Source organism: Pipra filicauda, unplaced genomic scaffold (assembly GCF_003945595.2).
Source record: "Pipra filicauda isolate LSUMZ 115617 unplaced genomic scaffold, ASM394559v2 scaffold101_size5749837_pilon, whole genome shotgun sequence".
Lineage (NCBI taxonomy): Eukaryota > Metazoa > Chordata > Aves > Passeriformes > Pipridae > Pipra > Pipra filicauda.
In genome coordinates this window covers 3254779-3280751 of record NW_024103452.1, presented here as the reverse complement: position 1 = coordinate 3280751, position 25973 = coordinate 3254779, and the positions used below count along the sequence as shown (strand labels likewise).

General features: G+C 36.6%; 1 protein-coding gene across 1 annotated transcript in view; it reads left to right on the top strand.

The window, feature by feature from the left end:
* HGF (hepatocyte growth factor) overlaps nt 1-25973 on the top strand; it is a 58944-nt gene that overhangs the window by 18161 nt on the left and 14810 nt on the right. The window contains exons 5-12 of the mRNA XM_027711479.2: nt 215-329; nt 4348-4490; nt 6127-6247; nt 10671-10789; nt 20351-20525; nt 21979-22106; nt 23507-23609; nt 25456-25595. Coding sequence (XP_027567280.1) covers nt 215-329; nt 4348-4490; nt 6127-6247; nt 10671-10789; nt 20351-20525; nt 21979-22106; nt 23507-23609; nt 25456-25595 — 1044 coding nt within the window. The remainder of the gene's footprint in view (nt 1-214; nt 330-4347; nt 4491-6126; nt 6248-10670; nt 10790-20350; nt 20526-21978; nt 22107-23506; nt 23610-25455; nt 25596-25973) is intronic.

Sequence of the window (25973 nt, the reverse complement as noted above, 5' to 3'; positions counted from 1 at the left end):
AAAAAAAGGGACATGAATGTATGCCAACAACTAAACAGTATTTTGAATAATTAGAAATTTAAAGGCTATTAAATTATATTATTTTGATAATATTATTTATTATAATATTTATTATAATACAGTTCATTAGAAAAGAGATTATGAACTTTAGTTTATATTGCATTAATCAAAACCCTAAAATTGCAATAACCAAACCCCTCTTTTATTTCAATAGACTATGTCAGGAATTGTATCATCGGGAAAGGAGCAGACTATAAAGGAACAATATCTGTTACCAAAAGTGGTATCCAGTGTCAGGCCTGGAATTCAATGATCCCCCATGAGCACAGGTAAGAGTTCAGGAGCAGAGACAATGGGAATAGTGTCGAGACAGCTTCCATAAAGCATAAGAATTTATGGGACAACTAACTTTAGACAACAAAATCTCTTAGATATTTTTCTTGCCTTTCTCCAAGAGATGCCATTCTCCAGATCCCAGAAAATCCTTACTTTCATGGGCTTTCTCCAAAGAGGTCTCTTTTAATGCCAGCCTGTGTGTCTGTATCCCTTCCTTTCCTGTGTCAGTGTTTTTAGCTGTTTATATCCTTTTGATCTCTTAGTTACTGACAGGAACAAAACATCTGCATAACTTCAGCCTGGGGTCTGGAAGTTTATCACAATTTTCTAATCAAATTCCAGGGAATGAGCAATTTTAAAAACCCCATTATTAAGAGGTGGGGGATAGCCCACCTATTTGTTTAGTATATACTTATTGTTACTATCATTTGCATAGTTGTTGTTAATTCTCTTTTATTTGTTGAATACATTAAACTGCATAGAGCACTTAGGCCAGGCAACAAATACACGGAAAGGACTGAAGAGACTATTGAAATCCTTTCCTTCACATCATACTGGCAATAACTAAAGACTGATGCAGCAGGTACAGGACTTAACTTTTCAGGTTAAGACCTGATACAGCGAAAAACTGAGGTCAAATCTACATCTTGAGAGTAAAGCTCATTAGACTCCATTATCTAAAGAAAGGAGAAGAAAGCCAAAATGTGAAGCCAGTAAGAATAATGGTAGGAGCAGAGTCATCCACAACAAACATTGCTGGAGACTAGGTAAAGGACTATAAAGTACTGGTCTACTCTTTGACCATTTCTCTTTGAACCTTTTTGTATTGGCTTTAGCCATTTAGACAGTAAAACTTTAAGAGACAAAACTAAAATGTCCTCCGACCCATAAGCTTCCTGTCTATGTTGCTGCCTTTTGCTCCAGACTCCCAGCATCAGCACTTTTTTTAGGAGGAGCCAAACTGGATATTGCTAATGAGGAACTGGGCTGAGGAACTGCTCAGTCCTGTCCTGACCAAATCAATCCAGTGTACAAGATGATATCTTGGAACAACATGAAAAAGCAAAGGATACTTGGTTCTCTCCTCTTATGATGTGTTACAAAGCTGAGCCTCAGGCTTGGACTTACTGGACTTGGCTGCTTACAGTATCGATGGTAGTGTGTCTGATTTTCAGAGTGGGGTCAGACCTGTTCTTGGCTGGGAGCATATCATAAATATCACCAGGTCCCAGGGCAGTGACCTTTTGAGACTTAACACCTTGAAGTATACAATCTTCATCTTTCAAAAGGGAAAGAATTCTAAATAATTACAAACTAAGCAAGAATGAGCATTTATTCTATGTAATATACATATGACTTTATATAATTAGAGAATGGAAAGTGTCTTTATAGTGCACATTGTCACTGAATTGCATTTTAATACACAACATACACAGTTTTATCACATTTGGACAGCCACTCTTCTACGATGAATTTTATGAGAATGACTTTTCTCCTGCCTTGTGCAATAAGTTTATTTTTTAAAAGGTCACCGGATAAATGAGGTGGCTGCATGCTAATTTTGTTTTTCAACATCAGAAAATATGATTTCATCATCAGAGACATGAGGGAGATGGGAAGAAGCAGACAGTAGTGGTGTGTTTGGAACTTATTAGTACAAAAGGCTTAGATTTTTAGGTCAGTTTTTCTCAACATCTGATTATCACAATGTGCCATTGTAAAATAAATCCCCATTTCATATTTAAAGGACAATGTACTTTAATGATTTTTAATTCTCTTTCTAGACAGAATAGAAATAACTAGAGACTAAAGTTGTGCTTGAATTCAATGAGTCATATTTTTATTGATTTGTATTCCAGTAGAACACAGAGACTCCCAGCAAAACCCAGGGTTCTATTATTTTCATCTCCATCATAGTACAGAGTGCAGGACTCTTAGAGAGTATTAAATGGATAAACCCAATGTAAAAAGGGCTCAAAGAAAAATGGTCAAAGAGTAGACCAGTGCTTCACAGGCTTTTGGCTAATTTCCATGACTTTTGTGTGGTTGAATCTGTTTTTACCATTACTCTTACTGGCTTCAGTTATTTGGCTTTTTTTCTTTTTTCCTTACCTAATGTAGTTGAACTAAATCATCAAACAATTTTAGGAGTGGCCCTTTCTTCCATTTCTGGACTGGCCTTCACTGCAACTCATCTTTTCCTCTCTCAAGAACATTGTTTCAGTACCTGTCGAAGCCATTTGTTTATCTGACTCATCTTGTGTTTTTAAGGCTATTCATTTAGACTTTTTTTTTTAATGTTCTTATAGCATATCTGATACAATTTGAGATGAGTTTTCCCTATATTTTCTTATGTCCATAATTTCTGAGCAGAAGAGTTAAATAAAATGATCTTGTATGCACTGACATACTACTTTAAAACATTTGCAAGTTGGAATATCCTATCAGAAACGTTTCCCCAGGGCTGTCTTTAACTAAAAAACATTTAAGATATTTATATTACAAGACCATAGAGGAAAAACAGAAGCAATAATTTTATAGGCAGCAGTAATGACACAAAATTATTCTTTTAAAGCTCCAAAAATAAAAAAAAAAAAACACAAACAACCTTTTCTGTAATGCTTCCACATTATACTGGCTAGAACCACAACGTGATTAACAGAGGTATTTTTCATCTCAGTTAGTTCAAATATTTCATTACAGGAATAAAACATGATTAAAATGTCACATGTCCAATTTTTCTTAAATTTAATAACTTAAATATACTGACAGAAAAAAAATGAAACAAATCTTAGAAAGCTCAAAAATTAAATCATTTAATTAATTCAGTTACAACTTTTGTGTGATCCCCTATGCGGTTTGCCCAGCGTTTCAATTAATAAAGAATCTTCATGGAACGGATCACAACTCTGAATTTAAGGTGTTTTCTAGCTACAGAATTTTGCTGCAGTTTAAACATCACTGCAGTGAAACTGGCAGTAAAATGCCACTGGATTTGTCTGCAACGTGCAGCCTGAGTGTGGTCGTGACCTGTTGCAGTGGCATTGAACAGACCAGTCTGGGGTTTGGTTCCTTGCTATGGACTTAGCAGTTCCTTAGTTTGAGGAGAAAATTGACTAACAATCTTTTATACATAAATATATATATAATCTATATATGTATGCCTATGTATATCTCTATATGTCAGTATGCATGTAAGGGTTTCTCTAGAGGTAAACAAACACTTTTACAGATAGTTGGGATGACAACACCTTGCACCTGGTCAGTTTAAGTCAACTGGGTTACTGTTAAATGTCCTAATTTATACAATAGCAATGATGAATAGGTCTATAAGTAGCAGACCCTAAGGTGACAACAGTCAGGTTTGTGGTAGAACTTGAAGCAAGACAGCTTAAGTGACATCTGGGGAAATTTCTGATGCTGAAATGCAAAGCAGTCCATGGTTTCACGCAGTGAAAGCCTCTCGGCGAGGTGTATCACACCACTCAGTCACGCTCACATGCTGCTGATGATCAGTTCTAGCTGCTGCCTGAGCAGGGATGCAAAAAGGTTTCTCTGCTTGTGGACTTTTTAGTCTAAGCCCAAATGGACCAGTTGTTTGTGCCAACATGCAGAGGAAAGACAGGTCTGGCTACAGACACAATGAATTTTTCCCCTATGCACCCACAGTTCACGAAGGAGAACAAAGGGATGGCTGGCAGAGAGTGTGTGGCTGCCTTTGGTTCTGTGGCAGATAGTTGGCTCTGGATATCTGAGGAATGGGAATAAAACTCACTACAGCATGCTACAGGATAGACAAATTGTCCCAGATTTAGGCCATTTAGGTTGAGTAATCCCTATTGAAGATGTGTATTTGTGCATGGACAGATGTTTGGGGGGTACATTTCTTTAGGTGGGATGGAGGGAGAAGGAAGCAGAAATGTGATTTTTTCTAACTATTTGTAAAAATAGTATGATTAACCCCAAAGTTTGCATGCTCTTATACTGTAATGATTGTCATTTTAAAACTAGCTTTTTGCCTTCGAGCTATCGGGGAAAAGACCTGAGGGAAAACTACTGCCGAAACCCCCGAGGGGAAGAGGGAGGCCCGTGGTGTTTCACCACCAGTCCAGAGATGCGCCACGAAGTCTGTGACATCCCCCTCTGCTCAGAAGGTAAGCTGGCATGACTTCTGCAGAAAGTTGCTTTTGCTCTGCGGCCTTTATATAAAGAATAGGTGATTTCTCAGCAAGAATAATTCACATAGCAAGAAAAGGAGGTATTAAGAGGAAGAGAAGTTCTTGTGTGTTCCAGTACACTGGAATATTTGAACAAGGTTTCAGGCTCAGCAGCTTTTTTCAGGTCATGGAGGAGCTTGAACAATGTAATTGTGCTGATCACACAAGTGTGATTTGCTTTTCTAGTCCATAGTGAATCCATTACAGTCTCAGTATTACTCTGTGATAAAATCATCTAGTTCCATTCCATGGTAAAATCAGCTTTTCCTCTTCTTTTTGATGAAAATTTAGATACTGAATTACAGGATGAAAGCTCAAGATAAGTATGCCCTTTGTTTTTCAAATAAATACTGTAAATAAATGTAACTATAAATCCATTCCCATTTGACTTTCAAGTCACAGAATTTGAAAGACACTTCATGTGCACTATTGGATTTGTTGACTTTTAAGTTTTGTTAACCTCCAAACTAAGCTCTTATATCTTGCTAATCAGCCAATTCAGTTCCAGTCAATCAACTCATTTAAATCCTCAAGATATGATGCCTTTAATTTTCCTGCTAATGTGTCACATGGAATAGCTGTGGTGTTGTGGAGGAATTAAAAGGAGAGGGAGGGAGAGAGGGAGAGAAGGGGAAAGCAAATAATTCACAAGGAACTTGAAAATCTATTAAAACCTAACCTTTAAATATAAATTTAAATGAGCTTCAAATGGGATAATACTTGGAGCTCACTGCAGGATGAAGACTTTGGTAGCGGATGTTATGACTGAAGAGTGAGATCTGTAAATGCATAAAATAGTATTTTCTAAGTGATCCTTCTTTAAAATTACTCTAATTAGTGAGTAATTGAGAAGTTTGTCTACAGTTAGTTATGATGAATTTATTTTATATTTTCAGACTTCTAAATCTAAATTTTGTTCAACAGCGGTTTCAAATCCCTTTGATAGTTTTTGCCCATTCTCCCTCTACCCCCCTCCACCTTCCCAAACCAGGGCTGAAAATCTATCTTAGTGTAAGCTGCCAAAAGGAATTATCACTGAAAAGAAACAGTATCATGTGTAGCTGAAAGGGCTGGGAATTTAAAAAATATACTGTACTGCACTGAAATTGGGATTCAGCCATTATTCTGCACTTAAACTTGTGCTGTAATTATAGTAGACTTAGAGTGATTTGAAATAATGGATGATACTTAATTGGAAAATACCACCTTTAAAAAATACTTCTTCCTTAGATATGTGCCTCTTTCTGCTACTAACCATAAGTAAGATTAAAAATCTTTTAGGAACATGAATACGTCTAACAGCTGACCCCTACCTGCCTCAAAACTGTAAGTGTCCTATAAAGTGATATCACTTTTAAGCTCATGGATTAGATCTAAGAAAGAGATGTTATTCTGTTCCAAAGGGATAGAATACCCACACCAACTCACAAAAAGGTATCATTTTTTTATAACTCTTCAGTTTGGTTTCAACACATAAGAGCAGGGATGTGATTTATTTCTTTTTAACTTTCTTTTTTTGTGGTGTAAGTCATCAGTGTAATAAATGACTAGTGTCTACTTTTTTTTTTCCTAGTTGAATGCATGACCTGCAATGGAGAGAATTACAGAGGGCCAATGGATCACACCGAGACGGGCAAGGAGTGTCAGCGCTGGGATCTTCAGAGACCACACAAGCACAAATTTCGACCAGAGAGGTAACCTGTCCCTCCCCCCCCAGGCAAGACCATGTGGTCATAATTTGAAAATTGCACACATCCTGGAAACAGCTGAGCAAAACTAGCATGAGCTCAACTGAAATTTATGGATGTCACCAGTTTTAGATGTTTGGGCTTCTGGTCCATAGTGTAGGCTGGCTACTGTCACAGTGGAAATGCAGGATGGGGACTAGAGGCTGTTTTGTGCAGTTGTGACTACATCCCATGCCAGTTTAGTGTAGTGATGTTCATGTGCTGCATTAATTGATCAAAATTAACTTCATTGACACTAAAAAATTAACCCCTGAATGCTTCTGTATATATTGATTTGCAGCTTCAGTGAGCTTAAAATACCTTAAAGTCACCGCAAAGTAAATAATGATTAAAAGTCATACATTTTTGTTAGACTTCTTGACACAGTTGTGAATATAAGCTTGCAATATCGTCAAGTAACATTATCCTCCTTTTTGAGATATTGAATAGCCTTTAAACTGTGGATGATCTTCTATTATAATCACATTTAAGTGCCCAATTTGTTTGAACAAAATATTTATTCACTGCATATGTTTTTGCAGCCTGGGAAAGGAGTTCATTGCTCTGTTTAGTATTTTATGACTGGATTTCTATCTTAGACTTTTTTCTTTTTTTTTTTAATTTAGACATGAATGCATAATGCCAAAAGTTGAGTCAGAAATACAAAGACAAATTTCATCCCTGCTAGGGTTTGTCCTAGAGGGCAAAATTCACCCGACCACAAATGGTCATCTATAATACACCCTTCTCGAAGGATTTTGGGGCACGGGTGTGGGTGGGGGTTAGGCCACATAGGAAGGCCTCTGTGATCATCTAAACTGGACTACAGTTCCATTTTAGTTTTATTCTGGATTTTGGATTAACTCCATTTATAAATTGGATTAAATAAATTTAAACTACTAGAGGAAGACTGCAAGAATCAAAAAACCCAGAATGATTAAGATCTTTCACTGAAAGGATCTTTATATTTGTTAAAGTGTTTCACTAAATAAAGCATTATTTTTATACTCAGAAATGTGAATACTACCAGATTTTAGAAAGCCCGATCATTCAGCAAAACATTAAGGATCTGAAGTTTTGGAGTTTATGTGATATAACCTCTTTTCTCCCTTGGGTGGGATGATCTGCTTCATGAATAATAGCAGGCATCCCACAGCTCTGCTACAATAAATATTTTGTATTAACAGGCTGGGACTGAAGATAATCTGAGTTTTGCCATGCACTTACTGTACATTCTAGAACATGTCACTGAAAGAGTTTTGTTCCTTGGGAGTGAAACATTTGTAGAACTTCTGGGTACAAATAATAACAATTTCACTGTCAGGAGGAAATTTCTTTTTTTCCATTAATTTCTAATTGTTTGCAAAATGACTTTTCAGACTAACAGCAGTCTTACGAACAATTGTCTTCCTCCTTGAACTATTTCCTTCAGAAAACATCATCTTGAGAGTTTTCAGACTGTAATAAAAGTGGGGGTTTTATCAAAAACACACCCATCCAGATTGAATTGATTCGTATGAGCTTTCAGAAGAGTAATGGGGCCCAATGCATTTCTAATACACTGGTGTTAATCACCTTCATGGAACAGTCACTAAAGGTAGTAACAATTATACTTTGATTATACTAGATTTTAAAAAGGTTATGGGATTTGCTTTGTGTTTTTTTTTTTAATGGTCACATAAATTAAAAATAAAAGAAGAGGTTTGGAACAAATGATTCATTAAAACACAGCAATCTCTAGAGACATTTATAATATATCATCCTGGTGTAATGTGAATAACTTGGAAACCAGGAAGGACAATCTGGGCAGATTTAAAACTATTTTCATTCATGGCTTCACCAGTCACAGCTATGAAGAAAAGGAAATAAAGCTAGTAGTCATTCAAATGCTCCAGTCTACCTGCTGTTGGACAATGCTTTCAGCTCAGGGTGAATAAATCTCACTTTTGTTTTTTGTCACCTCAGTAAGTTGTTCCACATTCCTTCCCCTCAGAGGTCAGTTCCTGACCAGAATTGATAACCAACCCTTGCTTACTCAGATTTGATTGAAGTTAGCAGAAAGAACCCCCCAAACAACTCCTGCATGGCCCATTTTTAGCTACTAGTGGATGCAGAATTGTATTCTGAAGCTCCAGTTCTTTTGTGTACTCCTCACAGGCACCATGGAAGGAAGACTGTTGAGGGTAATGACTTAGGCATAGAGCAGTGTAGAGGGGAAAAATTTTTCTCCTTCTGTGTTCGTATTTTCTGCTCAAATATTCTGTGAAAATACTTATTATAAGGAGGAAAGTAGGGTTGAAGTGTAGCATAAGAGATGAACAACTGCAGAAATCCTTTTACTAATACCCTGGTTTATATCTCTTGTATGAAAATTTATTTTATACAAAATCAAGTTTCCAAGTTTCTTTAAAAAAAAAAAAGAAAGGGGAAATAAATATTGGTGAAGAGCTTTAGATACTAAATTTAAGTTCCAGGATAGCTAGAGATCAGTATCTGCCTCCTTAAAAAGAATAAATGTTATCTCTTTAACTAATACTCTCCTCCCTCTCTAGAAACTGAGAAAAAGTCTTGATTTTGACACCAGATGTGTATCTTGATCCTTCATTTCAGTTTAATAAATGAAGTACAGCTACTGCTGTTTCAAGGGGGAAAAAAGTAAAATATGTAGAGTTCTGAAAGATCTCTGAAACCTCAGGCTCTTTGTTAGGTTTAAGTAAGGAGTCTGTGTCCAATGTACTTGGGAAGGAGGAGTGTACAGAGCAAAGGGACTAACTGTCAGGGGATCCTCCATAGCCTCACTATGGAATTGTGTGGAACAATTTGAAGTCCTGTTGTTGTTTATCTAACATTTATGTCTTAAAGGTGTTAGTTTGCCTTTTTTTGTAGAAATTGTTGCTTGCTGGATATGAAGGAAGGCAGAAGTATGTCTGAATATTGTGGAAAGACACTTGTATTCTAGAAAGTGGATCCTTTACATCCCCATTTGTTTCCTGGACTCATCTTGGTCCTTAGGCAGCGACATGAACTCTCCATGCTACTTGACACGGAACATGTTCTACCAACATCAAAGCTCATCACTGCACCTACTGGGTGGCCAAAGTCATCTTGTTTTCTACTGTATTCTTAGCCCCTTAACTGCTTCCTAATGAAATTCTTGGACACAATTTGTTCCTTTACAGTTCGTCTTTTACCTAGCAGAAAACAGGGTACTGTTGCTAGATCTGAAACTACCACATTCTTGACTGCCATTGAATTCTCAGTTTGGTGAGGTTTCTCCTTGCTGTTTTTTTTGTATTTTTTTTTTTTTTAATTCTACTTAAATCCTGTCCCTGTCCCTTGTATAGTTGAAGGAACTCAAATTTCCTAAGGAATGGGAGATCAAGTTGCAAATACATGAGTCAAAATTAGCATGAACATTTGACATAAAAAGCATCCTAGCAAAGACACGCACTTGTAAATCATATTTTCCTCTGCTTCTGTGAAACACATCTGCTTGCAGTTGTAAATGGATTCAAGTTCCCAGGTAGTTAACTTTATTGTTCTCTTACATACTTTTCATGATTCCCTCAGGGGCAAATCTACTTTTTGTTTCTCTTACTAACACATTTCAATAAAATTGGAAAGCCAAGACAATTTTTATTCACTAGAGGAAAAAAAAAGGATTCATTTATCTCCTTCTCTTTAAGCTTACAGATGTTAGCATCGCACATTTATGCAAAAAGCCCCTTCTCATCTTGACTATCTCTCTGACCGTTCAATGATGGCAGCAGGAATGTGGAAACATTGAAATAGCACAATAGTATCAAATCTTAATGAGATAAAGTGAGACAGAAGTTAATTCCTTATTTTTCTTTTTCTTTCCCCCAGTGCTTGAAATGAGGGCATGACCAAGAATGAGCTCTGTTACAAAAATGGATCACTTGTAACATTGCTGCTCAAAACAGCTTCCAGTTTGAACCCAGGGCTGTTGCACTGAAGAACCTGTTTTGTTAATGAGTCCAGCATGGCAGAGAGTGTTTATATAATCCACACTTAATTGGGTTGTTTAAAAAAAATGAGAGGCTTCAGTGTCTGGTCATCAGTTGACAGACACAAGTGCAAGAATTTAGCAATTAGCTGAGTTACCCCATCCGGTACCCTGTGCATTAGCACAGCAGGGAATCCCCTTAGTGGAGATCTGATTCTGCTGTATATTTGGAAAGTGTTTATAAGTTATTAGCCTTCTAACAGTATTAAAAGAGTTGCATCCATCTTACGTAATCAGACCCCAGGTTAATAGGAATTGGTTCTTGTTTGCCTCTGCTGAAGTCTGTCCTTTAAGTACCTTGTAGAAACCTGTGCAGTGCTGCCAGGAAGACTTCTTTGACACGTTTCTCATTGTGGTTTACAGATATCCTGACAAGGGCTTTGATGATAATTACTGCCGCAATCCCGATGGCAAGCTGAGACCATGGTGCTACACTCTTGACCCTAACACCCCCTGGGAGTTCTGTGCAATTAAAATGTGTGGTGAGTTCAAGCAAAATTTATTACTTCCTTTTCCTTTCCAAAATCTGGACACAGATATTTCAAGCAGTATAGGACCACCGCTAGTTCGTTCATTGCCCCTCTCTGGCTTTTAAAATATAGCTTTCAAAGAGGGTCTCCTATAAATGTTTTCTGTTTAATCTGGACAGGAAAGAAGAGTTGTGCATTACTTACCACTGGAATATGTGAAAATCTTACATACTGGAAATTGCAATAAAATGTAGGAAAATCAAGAAACAGAAAAAGAGGGGCAACAAAATCATGGAGATTTCATTTACATTCTTACTTTGACCATACTGGGCATTTGCATTGTCATTTGGGAGTAGCTGCATATACACACCATTCCTATTCAGAGTTCTCTGCCAACAACTCTTCACTGCTTTGCAGTTCTAGGCCTTGGGTCCTGCACACTATCCACCCTTGTGCTGAACATGGAATTATTAATTTCCCCATGGATTTTTCTCTGATATTCAGCACTCCATATCAAAGCACTCCTCAGGCAATTAATTTCTTTTCATCCATTAGCTATAAGATGGTGGCATTTGTTATCCTTACTTTACAGACAGAGAATTGCATCAAAATGACATTAAGGTATAAAAATATTAGATGTCCTCTTTGAGATGCTTTTGTTCAGCATTTTCAGAGCATCCTGCAACATGCTCTATCTTCAAAGCCCAGATCATCTTAACTTTCGTGATAGCTCTGACAGCTCTGTTCACCGATAATTAGATGTTAAATAGATAATTAGAGTTGTGCAGGAAAAATAAGAAAGTTAACACTGTTGGACCTCTCTTGAAAACTTTTCTAGACTTTCATGGTAATGCTGTTGCTAAGGCAGATGGTAGAATTCAGTTTTGTTGAGACATGCTTTAATCAGGAAACCAGGATTCACATCCCTGAAATTCCTTGCCTCATTCACAGCTTATGGATCCTACAGGTGGTAATATCCTATCTTATCTCACATAATTCTCATTGGCATATTTAGGGGCCATTATTTTGCCCTGGTGAATGGATAACATTTGAAATAATGTGCAAGCATCATATTAATGGCAGTTTCTTAATACCTAAACTGTTTTTTTTTTTCCTTTTACTCAAAATTCTCTATTTACAACATCATGGGAACAAAGACAATTTCTTTAAACAAGGCATAGCTTTAACTGAACCCATACTGTGGAAACCTTTCAACTTCATGTGCCCCAACCCTGTGGCAGAGCCCCCCAGGAAAACAAGTAGAAAAGGGAAAACAGTATTTTTGGATTTTCCATGAAGTGGAGGCAAAACGAAGCTTCTAAAACTTCTCAGTCAAACTCAGTGTCATATTAGCTCATGAGAAAGTCAGTTTTTCTTAGATCTGCAGTTTGAAACTACAATTTATATTGTTGTCCTGCTTGAACTTTGATCAAAATAAAGTGTTAAAAAATTGTCCTCGAAACCAGACCCTCTCCTTTTCATCTAGCTCTAAGTGTCACTTCAGTAGGCTCATTGTAAAATTAATTTGTCTCTCTTAAGAGGAGGATAGAAGAAGAGAATAGAATCAACTGAAAAGAACAATAAAGCTCACCTGAAAGTGGCTTCATGTGAGAATTCAAAAAGTGAAAAAAAAATCTCAAGCACAAAAGGAGTGATTTTTAATAACTGTTTAATTTTCAAGGTTCTCTATATTTTGTTGCTGATGATATATATATCAAGATAACCCATTACTGGGGTCTCTAAAATCCAGGTAAAATAGAGACAGCGTGAGTCTGACAAAAATCTGTTTCCATAATGTAATCTGTATTTTCCCTATGATGTTAGCATATATATAAATACTGAGGCAGGCAGGAGGGGAAGAGGTAATGGCTACAGCATGAAGCTGTGTATGTGAGCAGTTGTTATCTAAAGGAGGAAACATAGCATTCTTCATCTTCACTTAGGATTCTTGCAAAAAAATATTATGCTGTGTTTTCTGCTTCCACCACCAGTAATTCAGAATTTTCTCTCCTTGGTTGTTCTTAGCTTAGGCCAGTCCAATGTCTTGGAGATTCAGTCACTTCAATTCATCAATTTTTGAAATCCAAGGGTTGAGTAAGAATACTCTTAATGTACTTCCAGATGCAGAGTAATTGAGCTTATTCATAAGGCATTATAAACCCAGTATAAGGTAGTTACATTATCAAAATTATTCCACTGTAAAAAAGGTGAGGATAATTTGCTACTTTGGGCAATGTCTGTAATCAGGTTTTCTAGAGACAGAGGGAACTTAAATGGACCACTGCTTGTTTTGGGTCAGGCATCCATGAAGTCACACCTATATTGAAATTCTTACCTATGAACTACAGCACTAGTTCATGTCATTATATTGAGACTTACTGATAATCTTTAATAATAGGGGAAGCTAAGTCTATCCCCTTTGTGAACACAGGCTTGCTTAGCTATACAACTGAATCATCTTTCAATTTTTTAGTTAATCCATTAATTTAGGAGCTGTTGCTCTGGATTTTTGGCTTGTGTTGGTCTGGGTTTTGTTTTGTTTTGTGTTTTTTTTAAAAACTAAACTGTGCTTCCTACACTTCTCCAGTTATTAGATAACGTATGAATCATGTGTAGCATACTAGATCTGTTCTTTTCCCCTGCTGGATATGTTTTTATTATGAAAGAAAAATATTCCTACGTTACAGCTGACTGTTTCACAAATGCAACTTTTATAAACCTTTATCCTTTGGCATTTCCTGAGCTGATGTGTCAGTGTTCTGAGGATTCACATCTGGCTTTGTTGATCACGTAAACTTACAGTCCATGCAACTTTCAGTATCTCCAGTCTGACCAAAGCTGTATAAAATAGTTGGGTGGGAGATCTCCTGCAAATTACCGGATTATTATCACCTCTGTCTACCAAATCACAGTTAAAGTCCTTAATAGAAGGTAAAGATCATAATGAAATTTAAAAACAAAACCCACAGTGAAATTATTTTAATGTTGTGATGAAAGTCTTTGGTCTTGTATATAGGCAAAAGTTGACTGAAGTAACTAGAAATTCTTTCTTTTATCTTCAGTTAGAAAATATATTAAAATCAGTGGAAATTTCCCATATGAAACTGTATTTTCACTGCAGAAAATTTTGTATTTTTGTAAATTAATAAGGCAATCTATTTGAGAAGTATAAAAAAGTAGTAGTCTTGAAAGTGCTTAATCCAGCAGGTATTTTCAATGAATGTTTTGGACAGGCGTATGGCACTGCCCTCTACATAAGATGCAATGCTGCTCAGTGCTTTCTTTTATAACCCAGAGAGGGAATTTATTGCTGATACTATTGTTGTACCAACAGCTCGATGGCCAGAATATCAACACAAAATATCAAAGCCCTGTTTTCAGTTTTCTGTCTTTTTTGAGACACATAGAAAAACTCTTTTCCCACCTCCTAGCAGGGAGCCCAAAACACTTGGCTATTCTTAGTTTCGGTGGCTGCTCTGTGTTTCTGAAGCTGTGGCTGTTTGCAATCTCAGTACACTAAAAAGAGAACATCATGAGTTATAGGTCTTTATAGCTTTGTGGTTTGGATTCTCACACAGGTTTTTAATTCCTATGCTGAGGACTGTTTATTTAATTTACAAGAAATTCTAATTAGGAAAAATGCTTTGCAAATCCGAGTTCTTGGACCATATACAAAAATGTAGGTGTCCTCTCTTTGGGGGAGTGACCACAAGGCAGCATGCTGCTTGTGGCTTTTGCTACATGTCATAAGGGCTAGTATGCTCTATAGCCAAAATGCTGACAACAGCTCATATACAAAATTTTCAGCAAAAAAGTCAGTGGAAGGAAGCATTTAGAAAATAAATATGGTTTTAAAACTGAAGAGAGAGAGGGCATTGTAATTTTACTTCCAAGCACAGAATGCAGCATAAAACATTGTGGCTTACAGCCAGGGCTGTGAGAAAGAGATGACAGGAACAATTAGGAATTAGAGATGGCTCAAGCTGCAAAAACTGGATTTGGATTAAGACTTCAGGGACCTCAGGACTGGTTTGAAGTTGCTCACATATGTGTCTGTGGTTTTGGCTTGAGACAATTTTTAGTTAGAAGAGAGGATAAAAGGACAACTAACAGCAATGAAGAAGTGTAGGATGAAATGAAGAAATGGAAGCAGTGACAGCAAACATGAAAAAAGAAAATGACTGTTATTATGGCATGAATGAGGACATGAACTACAGGGAAGACAGGAGCAGGGAACTAATGCTGCTTTAAAATAATTAAAAAAAAAATGGATAACAACTCTTCTATGGATGCATTATAAGGCTATAAGAGAGATGCTGAGGCGCAGAAATGAAACTGCTCGTGTCAGTCATTTAAGAGCTTCAGAGTTACATGGAATTATTAAGGACAGTGTATTGTTGATGCCTATCTGATTTCCAATCAACCCAGATGCCTTGACTATGGATTTAGCCTTTGCTGTCAGTATTCATAGACAATAGACAGGAGTGACTGAGGCTTGAAAAGCCTTGAGAGAATTCAATAAAGGTCTAAGTTTGATGGGAAAGAACAGCAAATGAAACATCAAAATTGAGACTCTAGGTTGTGAAATGAACCATTGCAGCGTACCTATAACTTTTGGGAAGGCAAAATACTCACCAGTATTAAATTACTCATTCTTTAGAAAGGGATTTCAACTGCCCATTTGAATGGGAAGTTCTGAATAAAAATTTATTTGTTGAATGTATGTTTGTAAACAAATAAAAGTTACACTCAGTTTAAGCTTAATATTTGTACAAGATAAAGATTTTTATAGAAAGGGGGCAGTGAAAAGAGATTGATATTTAGTAGATGATAAAGTGTTATCTTCTATTTCGCTTCACACAGAAATATAGAATAGGTCCAGCATTCACTGTTTATTCATCAGCTTAATCTACATTCCCTCAAAAAGGATCCATCTCAAATCCTTTTCATCATTTCTATGATAGTTTTTAAAGTCAGATTTAAGAACTCTAAACCTGAGGGGATCCATTTTTACTATTTTTTTAAAAATGTATTTAAAATAAAAATTGTTTGGACTTAAAGTCTTCTTGTAGACATTGAAACTACCTGGAAAGATCTCTCTCTGTTCAAGGACAAATGAACTGTACATGTGAAGGTTTTAGGTGCAGGGTTTAGGTGACAATGAGTTCTTCAGTATTGTGATTCTTGAGCTTGGCTTTAATTGATTTCTTCACTTTCTCATTTGTTTTTACTGAAAAAAAGCAAAACACTAGAAATCAGGGAGTGGGTCTTCCACATCTTTTTTGATTGTGAGATAGTACGCTGAAGAAAATACGGAAAGGAAGGAACTGCCAGTAATCTAATCTAATGTCCAGAATTGTAGATGCCATTGCTTGAGGTAGGGATGCCTGCAGGCAATACAACTGAGCATGACCAGCTTCGTAACATCCCTCAGCTTACTTAGTTACATTTGTAGAATTGCATGGATCATGTTTCAAATCTACTTTTTAAAATATTTTTTTGCTAATCGGGGCACATTTTCTTTCTGCTGACTGACACTGTAGAAAAGACATTACATGAATATAAGCAAAAGCAGGTATTTTCCTCATGATGTGATTTAGGATCCTGCTTATTTTCCAGCAATGTCTTTTCCCGAAAATACATAGATTGTATTGCAATGAAAAAACGTGAATTCTCCAGTAATATCTCTATCTTCTTTTAAGTCAGTAGAAGCTTCACCATTGACCTAAAATTTGTGCAGGATTTTCTTCTGGGTCACTGGGATTAAAGACAGAAATAGTACTCTAACTGGTTACTTCAGCTGTCGAGTGACTCAAGGCCCCTGCTGATCCCTCATGCTGGTGTTACTGTGAGAACCAGAACTGAGAAGACTGTCTGTGGCTTTACACATGAAACTCTGGATAATGTTTCATTTTTTTTACTTAAACTTCTATGAATGCACATACTGGCCCTTATTAATAAAGCTATGTATTTTGAATTATCAAAATAGGGAGGGTTTTATGGAAAAAGGATACCTTTGCATAATTGCACTTTGGTTGAGGACTTCAGAGTAAACATGTGGAGGTGGAGATACTACTAATGGGAAATCCCCTCATGTAGCTGACTGAATTACATGGTTAATCTTAGTCATCCAGAATTAGAAAAAAAAACCCAAACCACAAAGTTCAAAAGTAGCAAAATGCTGCTGACAATTACCAAATTCTTCTGTTCATAATGAGCTTTTATACAGGAGTAAGAAGTGACATTTAATCAATAAATCATAAATAGTAGTCTTTCATAAGATGATACATTGTGTGTTCTTCCTTTAACAGTACTTTTAATCTCGATTCAGAACTGTAAAAGTTGAACTGAAGCAAAAAAATCCCGGGAACTTATATTATGAAATATTAGTAAGTAATACAAAGTAAGGATTGCTTATTGATTTTAAATTAATCTAGCTTAATTCATAATGTCTTTCTCATTGGAACAAGCCCTTGGTTTGCAGATCTTGATTTATATTTTAGAGGAATTGCTGGGATAAGGATGGGAATTCAGCTTTATGGATTTTTATCTTGATCTCGATTTTGCCTTGTAAGAGAACTGGTGATTGTGGTCTCAGGGCTCTTTCACGACTGCTCTGCACATCTGATGTTCATGCTCAGAATTATTAAACTTTAGATAATTGGCTATGTGGATGATGAGTAATTAGCCTCAAGGACAAGACCAATAGTGAATGGAGATGACTATATAAGTTGTAGGCTTGGACAACCTGGGCACTGCCTTATAGTCTGCAGAGCCCCTCTGTGATGCCTGGTGAGGCAGGCACTGCTCCTCAAGCTCTTGCATGTTCCTGTGCACATCCAGCCCAACTTTCATTAACAGGAACAGGGAGACTGTTCCCATCATGACTGTTTGAGGAAACCACCAGCTGAATGAAGGATTTCTCGAGCCTTTAATGGTAAGTTTTGAGTTTTCTGTGAGACTCAATAACCAGAAAGGGAATTGCTTCAGAAATACATTTCACAAATATTTTGAAGTCTCATTTTTCATGTTTTAAAATGAGACACTTGTAGGAAATGCAGGTGGTACAGCAAGAAGAGTTTGGGGAGGGGTTTGTGGACCTTTTGGAATGAAGGAACTGTTGTATTAATTAAAATGAGAACATTCTAGCAATCCTTTTCATTACTGGAATTCTTATTGAGAGCTGCCACAAAGTAGCAGCAGATAATCACGTTGTAGATTTTGAAATAATTTTTTTCTTAGTCATTATAATGTAAGTCTTTCCTGAGGTGGCTTGGCTGTGCAAGTATTCATGGCAATGTGAAAATTAAGTTTGTCTGGTGCCTTTACGTAGGACATTTTGACATGGACAAACTGTAAAATCTGATCTACAGGTAGAGGTCACTGTCCAGACATGCAGTGTAAGGTTTGACAATAAGCTGTGCATCTGTCAATGTACAAGCAGGAATGCTCTACAAAGTGACTATGGCCTTACTTAAATCAATTGGTTCATTACTTACTTCATTTCACGCACGTGATTTAAAAAACCCAGGCCCACACAATGATATCTAAACACCAACCCAATTATTTTTTCACTAGTATGACTGAGTACACAGCATATGTACTATATAGTTCATTACAGTTGAAATAGTAACTTCTGGTGCATACAACACTTCTGGTATTTGCAACAGCTTTTATTAGGTTGATTTTTTGTTGTGCCATATTAGTAGTATTATTTAAGAAGACTTTTTGCTGGAGTTATGTAGTTATAGTTAATTAATTTACTTACAAAATAATATGAAAACAGGATTTATGCTGAAATTTCTCATATTAGGAAACTCTTCCCTCCCCAGGTTATTCACTACATCTCTTACATTTGCATGTATTTTTTGAAAAGACTAATATATATTTGAATGTGGCATAGCAATGTCCACTCCAATCAGTTTAGGAGCTATTTTAGAATATAATTCCAATATGTTTTATATATTATTTATGATGGAAAACTGAAATATGCATCTATTTATTTCTATTAGTTGTATGAATTCATCTCTTTGTAGTTCAATTATTTAAAAAGTAATCTATAAAAACTAAAAATATAGTTACTAGCTGCAAGTCTATTTGATGAATCCACTAGAAAGAGCACATTTGTCAGCCTGCAGAAGCCTACTTGTGATACTTGCAGTGCCACATCCTTTTGACTTTGGAATGAGCTTGGAACTCACAATCGCATTGAAACAGGACAACATTTGGAGAAAAAGTGCCTTGGGAAGGAAGGACAGGAAATGAATTTGACCATGAAATACTGGTTTGAAAACATCAACCAGATGAAGAGAAAAAGGGATGCGTGGATAAATGTATAATTCAACTACACAACTTGATGTTATCATTTGACAGGGAAGTGATCTTTAACATCAAAGATCAGTCAGCAAATCAGCCAAAACCATCTGTTATGACATTTGGTTTCCTTAAGATCCATATTCTCTCTAAGTTCATAGAACTGGCTCAAGTTACCAGGAGTGAAGTATATTATGAGTAGCACACAAATATTTTCTATTCACTGGACCATTTGAAGAAAACTAGTTAAAAAACTTTATTAACATACTTATTGTGAGCAACTAATACTTTTAAAGTAATTTATGAAATTAGTCTTGTGAACAATATAAATTACCAATAAATGGGCAGTTACTTACAGAAATATTGTATTGGGAACCTTTGGGGACATTGTAGAAGTGTTGCTTTCACTGCAGGGTATTTTGTTTTGTACTGCTTCGTATATATCTGATGCAATATCTGTGCCATTAATTTGCAATTATGAAAATTGCATAAGAAATAAAAAGAGACTTTCAAGTTATGTGAATGAGTCATTTGAAAACCACTGTTTTTCTGAATTTAGTTCAAGACAGCCCACACCAGGTGAGTACAGAGTATATCAACATCTGTAAAAGATCTTGAGTCTCTTGAATTTGTTAGTCTTTAAAGCATTTTTCTCTCTGTAGAGCATACTGATCTTTGATTTTAAAAACTGGACTTTTTCCCCTCTTTAAACCATATGAGGCACAAAACCCCCGACACTTCAAGAAGTTAGTACTTTTCTCTATAATAGGATTTATTTTTGCTTTAATTTTTTATCTGCAGCCTTTTTTCTTGTGATTTGATATTCTGTGAATTCATTAGAGAAAATCAATTGTATTTTATTACTATAAATATGTATTAACATGTGTAACAGTGCACACGTGGGTGGTCACTCAGTTTTGTAAAGCTAAGCAAATGAGAAGATATTTGCTGAACAGGAAAAAGTAATCAGGAATATCTTCTGACCTTCCATGACAGAACATAGGCCAGGTGTCTCACAGAAAAAAAGCTATTAAATGTTGCAGGTTCTCTGCATGCAAGTGGATAAAGTAGCATAAGGTCTAGCACTTTGATTTTGTGGATGTTGTAAATGTGAAGAGGAGAAAATTATTCTGTAATCACCTCAGCAATTTCACCAAAGAACTCCAATTGTCATGATTTGAACTGCAAAGTAGAGTTCAAACCTGACATCCTCAGCCAGTCTTAAGAGAGTGAAATAGCATTTATTCTCTGGGTCTGCAGATGAAAGCATCATGAACAGCACAGAGGCAGCAGCTGAGACTTCAACATGCATCCAGGGCCAAGGTGAGGGTTACCGTGGCACAGTCAGCACCATATGGAGTGGAATTCAATGCCAGAGATGGGACTCTCAGTTTCCTCACCAGCACAACATCACTCCTGAGAACTTCAAATGCAAGTGAGTAGAGATGTGTAGGTACTATCACTGCAGTGGGAAAAGAGTTTAGTTTTAAAATGTTTAAAAAGTCATAACACTGAAGTAAGCCATAGGGTCCCTGTCCCTGTTCTGCATCCTGATGCATTCACTCGACTTGCTGATGCTGAAAACCATTTGAACATGGGAAAATCAGTTCTTCAGATCTCAAAATAGTAGTTCTAGACAAACTTGTGTGAAACCCTAGGGGTTTTTATGAACTTTTTCTTCAAGCATGATTTTAAGTGTCTGGATGTTTTCCAGACTGAGACCTGAATCCCAATAGTGCTGGTACATTATCACCATTTTTCTTTCATGGAATTAAATACTTGTTCACACTTTGATTGCTGACTTTAACTCAATATATCCTAAATATTACCTAAGTGTAAACTTCTTCTCAGTACTAACATTTATAATATTTGACAGCATTTCTTTTATTTTCTATATTTTAAGTCCTTTTTCTGTCTCATTACTAACAGTACTTGCATCAATAGGACTGCTTTCACTTGAGGGGTCACTGATCATCAAACATTTCTGTGCAGTTCAAAACTTCCCAGGATGTGAATGATCTATTAATTTTAAACAGATACCTTAGTAATGTTGTTTCAGTACTTTTTTAACTGAGTATAGAAGAAACCTTGCTGACCAGCATGGAGCCACAGCTCAGTTTGTACTAAATGTCTTTACTGATGGGTAGATATCAGTAAGAATTACAGTATTAGGCCCATTCTTTCCATAGTCTGTTATCAGTAAGTGTTGCAGATGGAAAAATACAGTGAAATATGGAGATGCACAGAATATGGCAAAAACTGTCAGGAGATGGGAAAATAAAACTTACATTTAAGAGGTTTGACTATTTCATGCAAGCTGTGAAAGACATTTAAAGATGTTCCCTTGTGACTAACTTTTATTTTAAAGGTAACAGCTGTATAGAATTTCAACATACTTTTTTTTATTTTCCAAGATTCAGTTTCTTAAACGAGTCACTGATAGTCTACAGGACTCTTCTTTCTCTAAACTCAGTAGAACCATTCAAAATACAGGGAATTTTAAGCACTTTGGTAATGTTTGTATTTAAAAGCACTTGTAATGGATTGCAGGTGTATCCAAATGTCAGTTGCATGCAAATTTTGATGGAGAATCCTGAATAAAAATAAGCTATATTGAAGATATTGTTAATCTTCAAGTGAAATCTTGTATCCAGTCAAAACATATGTCTGCTGAAAATAAATTCCCATGAACATATTCTTATTACAATTACTATATTTTTCTGGACACCGTGTTCTTACTGACTCCTCATCTCCTTGCACTTGACAGTGATCAGTAACACAGAGACCTGAAGGAGTTTATATAATTGTTAACTCATAATAAAAAACAATGGAATGCATCAATGGGTTTAAGTTATCCCTGCTGTGAGCTAACATATTTATTTTTATAGGGATTTGAGGGAGAACTACTGCCGAAATCCAGATGGATCTGAGTCACCCTGGTGTTTTACCACTGACCCAAACATCCGTATTGGTTATTGCTCCCAGATTCCTAAGTGCGATGTATCAAATGAACAAGGTAACAGAGGAAAGGGTGATAACGTGATTTTAAATGAATGCTGTACTGTTCCAAACAGCAGATAGACAGGCTTGAAAGCTGGAGAAGTTGATCTGTATTACACCTGTGTGGTTCTGCTTTGGCTTTCTTTGCATACTTGGGATTCATCGTGGTGTAAATGAGATTCATTTCTCAGTTCAGTTTTCGATTCCAGCAGGGAAAGCTGCAGCAAAGATTTGCTATTGGATCTGACTTTTAGACAAGGTGAATCTGTGTATCTGCTCCACTGTCTTTAGCTTTCTTAGTTTGAAAGGCCTTTTGCCAGAGCTGAGATGATTTCCTTGGTTCACAGTCCTTCTGTAATTGCACATGAGGCCACCAAAAGTTGTGGATTTGTTTGTTTGTTTGTTTGTGGTTTTTTTTTGGTTTTGTTGTTGGGTTTTTTTTTCGTATGTCCCTCCTTGTCTAAAAGGAATTGATTCTCTTAGATACCTTTGCTTGTGAGCTCCACTCTTGAGTCTTCATGCAAATGTTTTTCCCATGAAGTCTTGGTATTACTCTAAGGAGTATTATTGTATCCTGAGAACTGATGTCAATCATAACTGAGGCTAAGACTTCAGACCTATTACCCTACAGCAGGCTGCATTAACATCTCCATCTTTAAATTTTAGACAATTTTTCTTGTAAATTTGAAAAAGTTGCAGTTGCAAGAATTATATCAGAGAAAGGATTAAACTTTTACTTTCATTTTGTATTTCTTGTAAAGTATCAATTATCAAAAAGTAAAATTACTGATGAATATGAAATTAAATGCTTTATGCAAAAAGTCTTTATAGTAGTGATAATTTTAAACAATCATCTTGAAAAGTCTCAAAAAGGCTTGTGATAAAAGCTTATGAATTAAACATGACTTCTGCTGGAGCGAACAGGCAAGTTTTTGAATTACATTAAAATGAAAGTCATGTGGATTTTTTCGATTTTGCTGAAGTATTACTTAAGTCTAGGATTATACACAGTTGCCAGTATCCAGAACCTACACAGAGCTAGGCTATTTCAAGTAGGCTGAGTGCCTATTTTTTGAGGAGGGAGGAATAGGGGAGCATTTTTGCTTTGTTTTGTATAACCCAGCTTCTAACAACTTTTAGGATATTCTATGTGACCTCTCTAAATTAATCATAAACAAACTATTTAAAAAAGAAATTTTCCCAGTTTATCTAAGTAAGACAGAATTTAAAATTTGAAAACTTTTTCCCATTTTCTTTCTGAATTGATTTATACAATTTTCTGATTTATATTATATAACATTTGCTAAATGGAACACTTGTCTTTAGTAATTTGAATTACTGATGGAAAGGAAGAGTTTTCTTCTCAGTGTTGCACAATCACCCGCTACTTTTTTGACTCAACATTCTTTTTTTCAGATTGTTATCGTGGCAATGGCAAGAGTTACATGGGGAATCTATCCAAGACAAGATTTGGGCTAACTTGCTCCACATGGGACAAAAATATTGAAGACTTACGTAGGTGTGTACATATGAAACAGGAAGAGATGGTTCAGTGAGTCCTGAATAAATACTGCCTCCAAATGACAACTCTTTCTCATCTGCAGTGATTCTAAAGCAGGTCCTTATGCCCTGGAGTTTTTAGTATTATTTTTTTTTAATCTTTATCTTTTTCTTTTTTCTTCGTGTTTAAATACGTTACACAACATGACTTTGTTCCAGCTAACCACTAATTGCAGGCTTTGGGATGTTTCTTAGTGTTTAGTTTACTGGCTTGTTTTACCCCATCTTTGTCCTCAAAAGTTTTGTGCAATGAGACGACAGCAGGAACGAGGCAGGAAATTATTATCTCATCAACCTAATCTCATAGCTTACACTGCTTCAAAGAGGAGGTTGGACTTGAAACCACCTAATGTCCCTTGCTGCCTGAAACTGAATCTTGAATCTACAGTTTAATGACACTGACATCAAATGCCATTAAAAAGACTTGTAATTTCTGTTGTTTATCATTACTTCGGCTTCATATTCAAGTAGTGGAAATGGCAAGTTACTTTAATTTATTTGTTGAAGTAAAATGAATCAGCAGGAAGTACAAAATAAGGGATTTATCTAAAATTTTGCTATGTATGAGATATCACACACACTAGTGGCCCTGATGGAAACAGTTTCTCCTTCACTTTCCTTTGGTTTCTGAGGCTCATGCAAATATGCCAATATTGGCTTTGGTACTTGTTGTTGAGTCGTAGTGACCAACATATTGGGCACTATTTTCCTTTGTAATCTGGCTGTCCCTGTTTCCTTCTGCTGATGTTATTGTTAGTCAGGACAGTGTGTAAGTCAGCAAGTCAGCCTTTGGGAAAGCTGTATTGTAAAAGGCAGAATTCAGTGGCCCTGTCTGGAATCATCACTTGAACTGCATGTGTTTTTCCCCACAGATGTTAAGAGAGAGGATGCATATTCCAGTGTGCTGTCCATGTAAGGGAAGCAGAGGTTTAAGATCATGCCTTCTGAGAAACCTGATAAGTCTTCAGTTAGAATGAGATAGCATAAACCTACTGGATGCTTGATGCAATTGCATTCATTTAATTGAGCACAGATCAGCCTTGATTTTCTTACTCCCACACATTTTCCATCTCGGAACTTCTTTGGGGAGTTATCTGTCTCACTGCAACAGTTTCTCTGGTTATGGATGTACTAGAGGCAGCATACGTGGTTGGTAATGAACTAAAAGAGCAGTACAGCTGTAACCAGGGAAGCCTATATCCTTGTGTCTGGCAAGTCAGAAATAAACAGATTTCTCTGCTTCAGATTGTGACCCCAAAATTTCCCCTTTAAAGTGCCCCACGTAGAAGCAATTTAGGTGACCTATCACTGCAGTTTGTTTGAGCCATTCATCCTTCTGCTTACCTGCTGTTCAGCCTTGCTAACTTTCTTAGTTTGCCCTTCCTTTGCCTATGATTCATCTTTGCAGATTCAACACTCCCTTGTGCTGTTAACCTGCAAGGAGAAGGTACCTGTGCTCCCCAGAGAGGACTGCAGGTTTGCTGAGGACATCACAGGCACCCTTCCAATCAGTGTAACAGTCCCTCCTGAGGGTATCTAGAGATTTTAGCTTGACTGGGAGATCTAGAAACCTCACAGCTGTCTAGTGCACACTGTGCTTAAAATACCAACCAGAGGAAACTTGGACCCAGATCCACCAAATATTTGTGTCTCGTCTTCCCTTTGATTTTAACCAGCCCTAAACCCTGACCTGTAGGCTTCTCAATCAGCTAATAGTACAATGTGGAGCAAAGCAACATTTAACCTTTGAAAATTTGGGCTATAGTATAAAGCTTTTCAGCACTTTGAATTTTTTTTCCCTGTAGGCATATACAAATATTCAGAGAACCAGATGTTAGTAAACTGAAGAAAAACTATTGCCGCAATCCAGATGATGATTTTCATGGTCCCTGGTGTTACACAGATGATCCTCTTGTTCCCTGGGATTACTGCCCTATTTCTCGATGTGAGTACTTGCTATGCCTCTGGCATTGTCAGCTGTGCTGTCCCAGTAAAGCCATGGTTTCACAGGCATATGCACACCTTTCCATTGTCACTTTGTGGCAGTGGAAAATGTGTGATTCTATCAAGAATCAATTGTGCGTGACTGAGAAGGAGCAGACAGAAGCTGCTTGTGCAATATATGAACAAGGGGTTCTTTTCCTTGACCAGCTTGGAGATTTCAAGGCTTATTTATGCAGCAGGAGCACAAAAGGGCTATTACAGATGGTCAAACATTTTCCAGCAGATCTAGCTATTGAATGAGGGCTGGACGGAGACAAAGAATTGTCTGGTGGTCAGAATGCTGGCTGTGGCCTCAAGAAACCCAGGGAGAGTTATCTTC